Consider the following 12658-nt stretch of genomic DNA (forward strand, 5'->3'; position numbering starts at 1 on the left):
GCAACCGCGGGCCGGGTGCCGGTCCTGCCACGCAGCCGCAGAGGCTCGGCCCCGCGGGCGGGCGGCAGGAAGCGAGGCGACGCCCCCTGGAGCGCGGCAGGAACCCGGCCGGGCCCGCCTCCCCGCCAGCAGAGCCCAGCCGCGCCGGCCCCAGCGGTGATGAAAGCCGCGGCCGAGTCCAGGTCACGCCGAAGCCGTTGCCCTTTTAAGGGGGAGCCTTGAAACAGCGCCCGGGTTCCATGTTTGCATCCGCCTCGCGGGGAGGAAACTCCATGTTGTAACAAAGTTTCCTCCGCGCCCCCTCCCTCCCCCTCCCCCTTAGAACCTGGCTCCCCTCCCCTCCGAAGCTCGCGGGGATCCCTCCCTCCCACCCCTCCCCTCCCCCCCGCGCCCCGATTCCGGCCCGAGCCGGGGGGGAGGCCGGGCGCCCGGGCCAGAGTCCGGCCGGAGCGGAGCGCGCCCGGCCCCATGGACAGCTCGGCCGTCATTACTCAGATCACCAAGGAGGAGGCGCGGGGCCCGCTACGGGGCAAAGGTACTGGGGCTGCGCGGAGGGGCTGCGGCGCGGCGGCGGCGTGGGCGGAGGAGGGGGCCGAGACCTGCCGGGGCCGCTCAGCTCCCGCCCGCGAGCGAGCGGGGACCCAGTCTGAACTCCCGAGGCTCAGAGACGCGGGGCGGGGCCTGCAGCCGCTGGCGTCCCGAGTCCTCGAGGTGGGGAAACTGAGGCAGGGGTAGAGCGTGGGCTCCTTCCGGGTCTCCCGGGCTGGCACTGCGCCGGGCGCGACAGTCGCCCCCTCCCCCCATTGGCGCCAATGAGGCTGGGAGGTGGGGGGGGCTGACGAGGGCGCCTTCGGGCCACCCGCTGAGGCTCCGCCCCGGGCCGCGGTCCGGCTGGGTCGCCGGAGGGGGCGCCGAGGTGACAGCGGGCGGGGGGGGGCTGGAGGATCTCCCGCCAACACTCAGCTACGATCCCAACAAACTTCCGCGTCACGCGTGGAGGCGCTGAGCCCCTCGGAGGCCCGGGAGTGGGGCAGCCCTTCAAGGGTCGCAGACGCGCCCACGGGGAGCCCCGCGCGTGGGGCTGAGCACCCGGCCCGGCTGCAGGCCCCGCGGGCGCCGCGCCCGTGCACACGCGCCCCGACCCGGTAAGCGGTGCCGCCCGCCTCGGCCGGGCCCCCGGGGCTGGAGGGCTCGGCTGGGGGTCTGCCCCTCCGCGGCCCGGGGCGGACCCCAGAGGCCGGGAAGCCCCTCCGGGTCCGCCCCGCTCGGGCCCGGGGCCTAGCTCCGCCCGAAGGCAGGGGCCCGGGAGAGGGGCGGTGGAGGGTGGGCCCGTCAATCAGGCGGCGGATGCCCCGCGCTAGGTCGGAGGTCTGGGCGGGGCGAGGGCGGGGAGGCGGGGCCGGCAGATGGCTGAGGGACACTGGCAGGGGCCCCCACTCCCGGCCTCTGGGCCCAGCCTTGCTGAGGACTTTGGACCCACGTGGGCGGAAAGGGTGGGAGGAGCGCGGGAGTGGACGGCGGGGCCCCAGGCCCCAGCCCTCCTGGGTAGGGGCCCCGCCGAGCCGGGGTTGTGCGCGTCCAGGTGGGTGTCCAGGTGGGTGTCCCCGGTGGGGCTCATCCCTCAGCAGCGATGAAGGCTGGGAGGAAAAGAGAAGGCACTGTCCGTGGGCCCCTTCCAGGCGGCCCACTTCCCGATGAGGGTGCCTTTGTGCCCACGCTGGGAGGTTTTGTGGGGACTCGAGGGGTGGCCTGGAGTCAAGGCTGCCAGGAGGGTCTGAAGCCATGGCGGTGTATCTCTCTGGACGGAGGGGGCATGGCCAGACCCTCTCAGCGCAGGGGTTCGCACCTGGGCACATATGCGTGACACCCCCACGTTGGGTCTCCCTGCTTCAGGTGACCAGAAGTCAGCAGCTTCTCAGAAGCCCCGGAGCCGGGGCATTCTCCATTCGCTTTTCTGCTGCGTCTGCCGGGACGATGGGGAGACCCTGCCTGCGCACAGTGGGGCCCCACTGCTGGTGGAGGAGAACGGAGCTGTCCCCAAGGTGGGTGATGGCCAGGTGGGAGCTGTAGGGCTGGGCACCGGGGCTCAGCCTGGAGGAGGTTTAGAGGAAGGGTCTTTTCATGACCCATCTGCAGGCCCTGTAGAATATGGAAGAAGGTGAACCCTCCCCCCTCCCAAAGCCCTAGACCCACCCTCCAGGCCTTCCCAGCCTGGCCCTGAATGCCCCAAGACTGCCACCCAAGTGAGGGCCCCTCAACCAAGGGGCTTCTGGATTTCCCCCATAAGATGAAAGCCTTTCTCTCCCTTGGTTCCCCAGGTGGGGAAGTGAGGCCCGGAGCCAAGTGGCCTGCCCCAGGCTCCAGTTGGCAGGGGCAGAGCCGGGAAGGGGGTGGTGTCTCCCCAGGTAGAGGGCTGGGGGAGGGAGAAGTGACCTGGCCTTGCGGGAGGTGCCCCCAACTACCTCGCCCATCCCTGCAGCAGACCCCAGTCCAGTACCTGCTCCCAGAGGCCAAGGCCCAGGACGCGGACAAGATCTGTGTGGTCATCGACCTGGACGAGACCCTGGTGCACAGCTCCTTCAAGGTGGGCCCTGCCCAGCAGCCCGCAGCCCTGGGGTCTCGGAGAGGGCCTGCCCTGGACTTGGGGGTGGGTGGTCTCTGCGGGCCCCGCCCCAGCAGCTCCTTTTCCCCCCCCACAGCCTGTGAACAACGCCGACTTCATCATCCCTGTGGAGATTGATGGGGTGGTCCACCAGGTGAGGGGCTGGTGGGGGGGGGAGGCGCCGGGCTTGGCATCTGCCTTGCAGACCCCAGGCTCCTCTCATCAGTCCTGAGAACCCCAGGTGGGACTTTGGTAGATGCGGAAAGCAAGGGCCCCAGAAAGTGTGAGACTTGCCCCTCAGGGACTTGGCCCACCTCCAAGGCCTGCAGGGAGTGGGGTTCCTCCTCGGCGCCCCCTTGCCCCACCTTGCCCGGGACCCAGTTCAAGTAATTCAGGATAGGTTGTGTGCTGTCCAGCCTGTTCTCCATTACTTGGCTCGGGGGCCGGCGCCCTGCAGCCTTGGGGCGAGGGGGCTGCCCCCAGGCCCCTACATTTGGCTAAGGCAGAGGTGGGGGGAGGGGAAGGACTGGGAATTAGTGCTCCCCCATGAGTAGGACCTGAAGCTAGACTTTGGAGGTCATTTTGAATCCTCTTCTGGAAGGACAGTTGGAGTGCCCCGCTGGCCCTGGGACCAGTCCCCGCCTGTGCTCCTCTGCCACCCCGCCCCACCCCGCCCCTCCCCGCGGGCCCTGGGCCTGCAGGCCCCTCACCTGCGCACCCCCTAGGTCTACGTGCTGAAGAGGCCCCACGTGGATGAGTTCCTGCAGCGAATGGGCGAGCTCTTTGAGTGTGTGCTGTTCACTGCCAGCCTTGCCAAGGTGAGCCCCCCAAGGGCTCCTGGGGCTGCTGGCCTTTCCCCACCTGCCAGATGGACCCCTGGGTCCCCTTGGGCCCCGGGTGACGCATGTCCCACTCTGCAGTATGCAGATCCAGTGGCCGATCTGCTGGACAAGTGGGGGGCCTTCCGGGCGCGGCTGTTTCGCGAGTCCTGCGTCTTCCACCGAGGGAACTACGTCAAGGACCTGAGCCGGCTGGGCCGAGACCTGCGGCGGGTGCTCATCCTCGACAACTCACCCGCCTCCTATGTCTTCCATCCAGACAACGCCGTGAGTGCCAGGCAGGACCGGGTTGGGGGCCGAGAACCAAGGTGAGGGTCCGGCCACGGGGGCCGCCTTGGCCTCCCCGCTGCCATGCTGGGTGGTGTTCTGGGCCTGGTGCCCTCCTGGTCCTCCTCCCTGCCCTGGGTGACCTGTGCCTGCCACCCGCTCGCCTAATCTACCCACCGCTGCTGCTTTTCATACCTTCTTGATCATTCGATCCACTTGCTTGTGTGAAGAGGGGGCCCAGCCTGCCAATTGTGACCTACTTAGTGGGTCACAGAAATAATTTGGCGGGTCCTAGTTGGAGGTTTAAAAAAACCAAATAGAATAGAAAACATCAGTGTGCTTTGCAGACAGAAGGGTTAAGTGTCATTTCGTAAAACTCTGGCTTTATTGTCCATAAACGTGACTTACTGTGGGCTGCCGTCAAAATGGTTGAAAGTCATGGGTAAGGGGCTTCCCGGGAGTGGGGCAGGTGGCCCAGCAGGCAGGGGTGCTCAGGGCTGGCCTGGGCATCCTGCGCCCAGAGCCACCTGCCCTCCTCACGGGCCTGCATCCATCTGCCCAGGTACCGGTGGCCTCCTGGTTTGACAACATGAGTGACACCGAGCTCCACGACCTCCTGCCTTTCTTTGAGCAGCTCAGCCGCGTGGATGACGTGTACTCAGTGCTCAGGCAGCCACGGCCCGGCAGCTAGTGAGGCGCCCGGGGGCCAGGACCTGCCCCTGACCGACGCCCACACCCCTCACCCGTGGACTTTTCCTGAAGAATCCTGAGCGGCCACCACGGCCGCCACCTCAGCGTCACGGGGAAGTGGGCCCTCCCCAACTGTCCAGCCTGGCTGCGAAGGGGACAGCCGGCCACACCGAGGCTGATGAGCCTCTGGGCCCCTGTGTCTGTGCCTTAGTGCCTTAGAACCTCCTCCTCGGGGGACCTGTGGGGTCCTGTGTGCCGCTTCCCCCTTTTGTCTTCTCTCTTTGCTGCCATGTTTCTTTGCTGCCAAATTGGGCCCCTTGGCCCTTTCTGGTTCTACTTGGGGGAGGGGCAGGCTTCCTGCTGCCCTGCACCTCGGGGCCCCCCAGCCTGGGAATGGTGGACACCCAAGTGCCTTGCGTAGAGCCCCTGTCCCTGCCCTGGGTTCCCAGGGCCGCAGTCAGTGGGCTCTTGCCTGGAACAGTCTCCAAGTGGCTGCAGTCTAGGCTGGTGGGAGAGGACACAGTCTCCCCACCTCCTCCCTTGGGATCGATAGAGCCCCCCCCATCTCTGCCTCCAGGGCAGGGAGGGGAGAAAATCTGTTACCACTTGTGAAGGGAGCTGGGTGTGTCCTCTGGGACCAGAGTCCAGCCTCTCTAGGCTCATCAGCTGCCAAAGGCTGCTCCCCACACCAAGCCCTGACCCCTCACATCTGCCTTGACCACCCCCAAGGCCCTTGGGGCTTGGCTCCCCAGCTCCTCGTGGGGGCAGAGGCAGGACCCCTTTGTGGTGCCATATAAATATGTATATGTGTATATAGATGTTTAGGGAAAGGGGAGAGGGAAGAGCCGGGGTAGAGACACCCCCCCTTCACCCCTTTCCTGGACCCATAAATTGCGGGGAGGGAGGGAAAGGATTTTTACATTTTTTAAACTGCTATTTTCTGAATGAAACAGGCTGGGCCAAGGGGCCCCAGGCCCTGTCTTCTATCTCTCACACCCTCTTTGCTCCAATTTATTCATTAATTCAAAACACATCAGCACCTTCTCTGTGCCCAGCACTGTGCTAGGCCCACCAGCTGAGTGGGGGGGGGTCTCTGCACCCCATCGGTGCCTCCCCCACCCACTCCATTCACCGGTGCCTTTAGGGGAGCTGTAGGAGGTGGGACCCTTCTTGTGGGGTTTGGGGGTCTCCAGGAAGCCTGGCCAAGCTGTCCCCCCTCCACTGTGCCAACCCACCCCTGTCGACTCCGTCCCCGCCTCACCCCCTGCTGGCTGGGGGCAGCTCCCAAGACCTCCTGCCTTCCAGCTCTGACTTCTGTATCTGGAACCCCTTCCCCGAATGCTGAGTCTGGAGATCAAGGCCTTGGGCTCTGCCCACGGCCTAACAGTTAAGGGGACCCACGTACCAGTGCCAAGGGGGATGTCACACGGAGATCTCCTTGCCCCTCCACCTCCGAGAACTGGGGGCGGGCGGGCGGGAGGACAGGGTTGGCCGGAATCGGTGACCTTCCCGTTGAAGTGCCTTCTCTGTGACTGAGTGCCCCACGGTATGACGGGAACTAAAGAGAAAGCCAGAACCCCATCCTGCCTCTGTGGTCATTGGGGGCACGCTGGGGGGAGCGGCCGCCCTAGGTCCCGGGGCTTCAGGTGTGCGAGCGCGACGTGGGGCCGCGTGCGCCCCTCCCGGCCTCGGGGTCCGCCCCGCAAGTGCAGAGGCCCCCGGGCGGGGGGGGGGGGGCTGCAGGGCGGCCGCGCCCCCAGGGGGCCCCTGCCCGGTATTTGCAGGCGGGGGGGGGGGGGAGGCTCCGCGGAGCGTCCCGGTGTCCCGGAGGCGGCGGGTGGGCGCGCGCCTGCCCCCCCCAGCCCCGCGCTGCCCCCGCCCCCGGCGGCCCCGGGCCCCTCCCGGCCGCGCCCCTGCACGAGCCTCCGGCCCACTTCCTGCCCCCGCCCCTCCGGCCCTGGCAGCACTTCCTCTGCAAAAACGGGCAGCTCCGGGCCCGCCCTCCCGCTCCCCGCTCCCCGCGGTGGCCGCTAGAGGCCTCCCCGCCTCGCCGACGCCGCCCCCCGGGGCTGCAAACGTGGGGGTCGGGGCCGTCCACCCGCCTCCCCGCGGCGCACGCCCTGGCCCGAGGTGGTGTCTGTGCCCCAGCTCCGCCCGCCGTACCCCCACCCCCACCCCCACGGCTCGGGGATCCAGCCTCCAGGCGGCCTGGCCCCCCCCCAGGCCCGGGGCAGCGTGCGTGACACGCCTCCCTGCCCTCTCCCCGCGGCGCCCATCAGCCCCACTCAGCTGGAGCCCCACCCCCCCGGGGGTGAATACCCGCCCGGCCCGCCTCTGCCTTCCTCCTCCCTCGGACCCGCGGGAGGTCCTGCCCTCCCAGCAAACACCGGTTACCCCCGGGATTTGCATCCCAGTGGATGCAAAGGACACGCCGGGGAGTCAGCAGGGCTCCGGGCTTTGAACTTGACCACAGCCAGCCTCTCCCCACCGCCGCCGCCCACACAGCCGGCACCCACACAGTTCAACTCAACCACAGGCCTCCGCGTTGGCTGGGTGCCAGGCAGGGTGCCAGGACCCAGGGACACCCCATGACTGGGCCCTGCCTCTGCTCTCAAGGAACTCACACTCCAGGGCAGAGAAAGACACCTGAGCAGACTAGAACCTGACCTGCTGCGGCGCAGTGAGGAAGAGAGAGAGAGACTGGAAGGTGGGGGGGGGGGTTGCAGAGGACGCCTCACCCCACCTGGGAGGGCCCGGGAGGTCTGGAAAATGCTTCCTGCTGCCTTGCGGCTCAGAGGGGTTTGGGAAACAGGAGCAATTCCGGGAACCGGTGACCTAAGCAAGTAGGTGCGCAGGAGAAGAAGCGGAAGCATCCCAGGACAGCCACGGGAGGGAGCGTGGGAAATGAGAATTTGGGGATGGCCCACAAGGGAGAAAGGATGGGAAGCGTTGGCGCGGGCAGGAGAGGCCAGAGGATGTGGGTCTTCCGGGAGTCCACGGGCGTGGCCCTCTTGCGGGGCGGGGGGTGCCACCGAGGAACACCCAATAGGAGGGCGCAGTGCTCAAAGCCAGCAGCTGGATTTTGGAACCTAAACCTAAGGGTGCAGGGACCTGAGAACACACGGGGAGACCACAGCCGGGATCCCAAGCATGGGGGGCGGAAGCCTGAACTCAGGCCGAGGCGGAATGAAGCAAGAAGAGGATAGAAGGGATGAATGTGGGAGATGAGATAACCTTGGGGGAAGCTGTGGCTGCTCGGCCGGGGAGGGTGGGGGGTGGGGGCAAGGCCGGCTGGGCTGGAAGAAGGCGCTGGAGATGTCAGCTGTGAAAACGTATCTAACGGGAGCCTGGTGTGGGCAGATATTCACTATTTGCTTGTTACACACACAGGAGGAGAGGGTGCAGGGAAGGGCACTGATAAAACACTGCTGGCAGGCGTGTGAGCTGCTATAACCTCTTTGGACAGCAATTTGACGACATCTATCAAAGTCATTTTTGAGGGGTGGCTCGGTGGGTTAAGCGAGCCAGTCGATTTTGGCTCAGGTCATGATCTGGGAGTGGTGAGATCAGGTCTGCCCTCCCCGCTCCTTGCTCAGCAGAGAATGTGCTTGAGATTCTCTCTCTCTCCCTCTCCCTCTGTCCACCCCCCATGCTATCTTTCTCTCTCTCTCTCAAATAAATACAGAAATCTTTAAAACATTTTTTTAAATGCAGATGCCCTTTGATCCAGCAATTCCACTTTTAGGAATTTGTGCTATGTATAAAATATATGTACATATAAACTAGTATGTATACGGGTACTAACAGCATCCTTGTTTGTAACAGCCAAACACTTGAAATAACCTAAGTGTCCATCAGTAAGGGACTGGTTAAATAAATATTGCTGTATCTAGAGCAGAGAATACCATGCAGTCTTGAAAAGAAACGAGTTGGAACTATTCAAGCAGATGCAGGATGATCTCCCAGACAGATGACTGGTAAATGAAGCAAAGCAAGGGTTCTACAAGGGTGATGGTGTATTTCCATAAAGGAGAAATACAAAAACACACACAAATATATACTTGCTTATACTCCAATTGGGCACACAAGAAATGAGAACTGTTGCCAATCCAGGGAACAGGGCTTGGGGGAATGGGTGGGAGTCATCTACCATGGAAGGGACACATTTTATTACACATCTAATTTGAATCCTTTTACCAGACATATTTATTAATATTTATTAATTTTTTTTTTAAATTTTTTTTTTAATTTTTTTTTTATTTATTTATGATAGTCACAGAGAGAGAGAGAGAGGCAGAGACACAGGCGGAGGGAGAAGCAGGCTCCATGCACCGGGAGCCTGATGTGGGATTCGATCCCGGGTCTCCAGGATCGCGCCCTGGGCCAAAGGCAGGCGCCAAACCGCTGCGCCACCCAGGGATCCCAATATTTATTAATTTTTAAAACTAAAAATCACTCTTTAAAAAAAACCTAAAATTCAGTTTAAAATTTAAAACACAGGGGCATCTGGGTGGCTCAATGGTTGAGCACCTCCCTTTGGCTCACATTGTGATCCCAGGATCAAGTCCCACATCAAGCTCCTCTCAAGAAGCCTACTTCTCCCTCTGCTTGTGTCTCTGCCTCTCTCTCTGTGTTTCTCATGAATTAATAAATACAATCTTTTAAAAATAAAACCCAGCTTGCTAAATATAATATCAAAGATAGAAATCATACATTCTATTTCTTTCCTTCAAACATTCATTGCCTGCCTACCACGTACCCAGCACTAGGGTTCAGCAGTGAGCTAAGCAGACACAGTAGGGAAATGTAACTACGGGGGCTCAGTGGTTGAGCATCTGCCTTTGGCTCAGGTCGTGATCCCAGGGTCCTGGGATTGATTCCTGAATCGGGCTCCCGGCAGGGAGCCTGCCTCTCCCTCAGCCTGTGTCTCTGCCTCTCTCTGTGTCTCTCTCATGAATAAATAAATAAAACCTTAAAAAAAAAAAAAGCAATTACAGAATGAGTATTACAGAAGAAGTAAAAAGTGGCAAGTCAGGAATTTAAAACTGTTGTGCTTCTAGTGCCAAACTGTCACCTCGAGATGACTTTCTAATTGCAAAGGGGAGAATGTGCCTTTACAGAACCCAGTCAAGACTTGTTTTTTTAATATTTTATGTATTTATTCATGAGAGACACAGAGAGAGGCAGAGACCTAGACAGAGGGAGAAGCAGGCTCCCTGTGGGGAACCCGGTTTGGGACTTGATCCCAAGACCCCGGGATCACACCCTGAGCCGAAGGCAGAGGTTCAACCGCTGAGCCACCCAGGCGTCCCTAATCAAGAATTTAGATATATTTTTGGTTTGTGGACAATAGTGGAGGAAGAGAAACAATTGAGTAATACACAGGGAAAGACAGACAAATCCACAATGTGAACACACGACAGGACATGTGACCTTGACTCGGGTCAGTCAATATCAAGAAAAAAGCTGGGGGACTGTTTTAGGTTTACAAAATACTGAAAAGATGTAACATTCACAGGGGATGCTTGATCTTTTTTTGGTCTTGAGTCAATAAAACCAGGTGTTTACATCCTTGTGGGACCAATTGGCAAAAAAAAATTTTTTTTTAGATTTTATTTATTTATTCATGAGAGACAGAGAGTGAGAGAGAGGCACAGACATAGGCAGAAGCAGGCTCCATACAGGGAGCCCGACATGGGACTCGATCCCAGGTCTCTGGGATCATGCCTTAGGCTGAAGACAGTACTAAACCGCTGAGCCACCCAGGCTGTCCCCAAATTTTTCTTTTTAAATATTTTATTTATTTATTCATGAGAGACACAGAGAGAGACAGAGAGAGGCAGAGACACAGGCAGAGGGAGAAGCAGGCTCCACGCAGGGAGCCCAAGGTGGGACTCGATCCCAGGACTCCAGGATCACACCCTGGGCCGAAGGCAGACGCTACACCAATGAGCCACCCAGGGATTCCTGAATTGGCAAAATGTTAATTATGGACTGGATAGAAGGTGATGTTAGAAATTATTGCTAATATTCTCAGGTGTGAAAATCATATTACAGTTATGGAAATGTCTTCGCTCTTAGGATACGTGTGACAAATATTTTGGGCTCAAGGTTCATGATATCTGCAAATCACTTCTCAGTATAATTATTTCCATTCATTCTCAAACCCTTGAGTATTGAGTATTGTACTGTTGTGCTATTATTTATACTTTTCTCTATATTTGACATTTATCATAATAAAGAAATCGGAAATGACTTTTTAATACATGTGTTCCTCCAATAGGAACCCTCCTGGATTGTTGGTAGGCATGCAAACTGGTGCAGCTGCTGTGGAAGACAGGATGGAATGTCCTCAAAAAATTTAAAATTGAATTACTCTATGACCCAGTAATCACACTGTTGCATATTTACCCAAAGAATACAAAAACACTACATTAAAGGGATCCCTAGGTTCATTGCACCCTTATTTATGGAGCCAAATTATGGAGACAATCTAAGGGTTCATCAATAGATGGATAAATAAGATGTAGTATATATATATATAATGGAGTCGTACTCAGCCATAAGGAGAATGAAATCAGGCAGCCCCGGTGGCACAGCGGTTTAGGGCTGCCTGCAGCTCAGGGTGTGATCCTGGAGACCCTGGATCAAGTCCCGCATTGGGCTCTCTGCATGGAGCCTGCTTCTCCCTCAGCCTGTGTCTCTGCCTCTCATTCTCTCTCTGTGTCTCTATGAATAAATAAATAAATAATCTTTTTAAAAAATTTTTATTTATTTTTTATGATAGTCACAGAGAGAGAGAGAGAGGCAGAGACACAGGCAGAGGGAGAAGCAGGCTCCATGCACCCGGAGCCCGACGTGGGATTGGATCCTGGATCTCCAGGATCACACCCTGGGCCAAAGGCAGGCGCCAAACCGCTGCGCCACCCAGGGATCCCAATAAATAAAAAATCTTAAAAAAAAATAAAAGAATGAAATCTCACCATTTGCAACAACGTGGATGGAGCTGGAGAGTATAAATGCAAAATAAGCCAGTCAGAGAAAGACAAATACCATATGATTTCACTCATATGTGAAATTTAAGAAAAAACAAATGAACAAAGGGGGAGAAAGAAAGGAGACAAGCCAAGAAACAGACTTTTGTTTTTTAAGATTTATTTATTTATTTCTGATAGACATAGAGAGAGAGAGAGAGAGCTAGGAAGAGACACAGGCAGAGGGAGAAGCAGGCTCCATGCCGGGAGCCCATGGGACTCGATCCCAGGACTCCAGGATCATGCCCTGGGCCAAAGGCAGGCACTAAACCGCTGAGCCACCCAGGGATCCCCAAGAAACAGAATCTTAACTAGAGAGAACAAACTGATGGTCTCCAAAGGGGAGGTGGGGGGGAACGGGAGAAACCGGTGATGGGGATTGAGGAGGGCGCTGGTGTGAGCACTGGGTCATGTGTGGAAGTGTTGAATCGCTATGTTGTACACCTGAAACGGATACAACACTGTATGTGAACTGTACTGGAATTAAGATTAAAAACAGGGGCACTGGGATCCCTGGGTGGCTCAGCGGTTTAACACCTGCCTTCAGCCCAGGGCCTGAACCTGGAGACCCAGGATCGAGTCCCACATCGAACTCCCTGCATGGAGCCTGCTTCTCCCTCTGCCTGTATCTCTGCCTCTCTTTCTGTGTCTCTCATGAATAAATAAAATCTTTAAAAAAATTAAGTTTAGAACAAACAAGCAAACCAAACCTATGTTCTTCCAAAAAAATCTTGAGGCTAAATTAAAAGGCAAGAAGCAAACTGGAGAAACTGCAGCATAAATGACAGATTACCAACCTCGATACATTAAACACAAACAACTCAACAAATTAACTAAAAATTCACAAAAGAAGACATAGCCAATAAATGTATCTTAAAATGGTCTATTCCAGGGGTAATCAAAATAACCTAATGCACCCAATGACTAGTTTCTTTTCGGTGGTCAGATTGACAGAGATTATCTTAAAAGCTGAGCCCAGTGCTGGGGACAGTGCACAGAAACAAGCAGTCTTCTGTGCTGTAGGTGATACTAGAAATTACTGTGACTTTTCCAGAGGCCGATTTGCCTGTTCACATCTTTGATCCAGCAATCCCAACTTTAGAAGTTTATCTCGAAGCAATAATAAGGGATACAATCGAATGGCAAAGGTTTAGCAAGAAGAGGGGCGCCTAGGTGGCTCAGTCAGTTAAGCATCTGCCTTAGGCTCAGGTCATGATCCTGGGGTC

At 57.9% G+C, this 12658-nt stretch overlaps 1 protein-coding gene across 5 annotated transcripts; it reads left to right on the forward strand.

Moving 5' to 3' along the window:
• Nucleotides 1–317: 317 nt before the first annotated feature.
• Nucleotides 318–5979, forward strand: CTDSP1 (CTD small phosphatase 1). 5 transcript variants are annotated; one of them, XM_041737481.1, is made up of 7 exons: nt 318–535; nt 1894–2042; nt 2480–2584; nt 2700–2756; nt 3328–3420; nt 3523–3708; nt 4271–5979. In XM_041737481.1, exons 1-7 carry the CDS (start codon nt 469–471, stop codon nt 4397–4399), a joined length of 786 nt encoding a protein of 261 aa, XP_041593415.1. In that variant the 5' UTR covers nt 318–468; the 3' UTR covers nt 4400–5979. The 5 variants fall into 5 exon arrangements, with proteins under 5 accessions (XP_041593415.1, XP_041593416.1, XP_041593412.1 ...); XM_041737482.1 differs by having other exon boundaries at nt 2483–2584; XM_041737478.1 differs by lacking the exon at nt 318–535 and adding an exon at nt 1224–1594 and having other exon boundaries at nt 2483–2584.
• Nucleotides 5980–12658: the final 6679 nt, after the last annotated feature.

The sequence above is a fragment of the Vulpes lagopus genome, chromosome 22 (genome assembly GCF_018345385.1).
Source record: "Vulpes lagopus strain Blue_001 chromosome 22, ASM1834538v1, whole genome shotgun sequence".
In the NCBI taxonomy this organism is placed as follows: Eukaryota; Metazoa; Chordata; class Mammalia; order Carnivora; family Canidae; genus Vulpes; species Vulpes lagopus.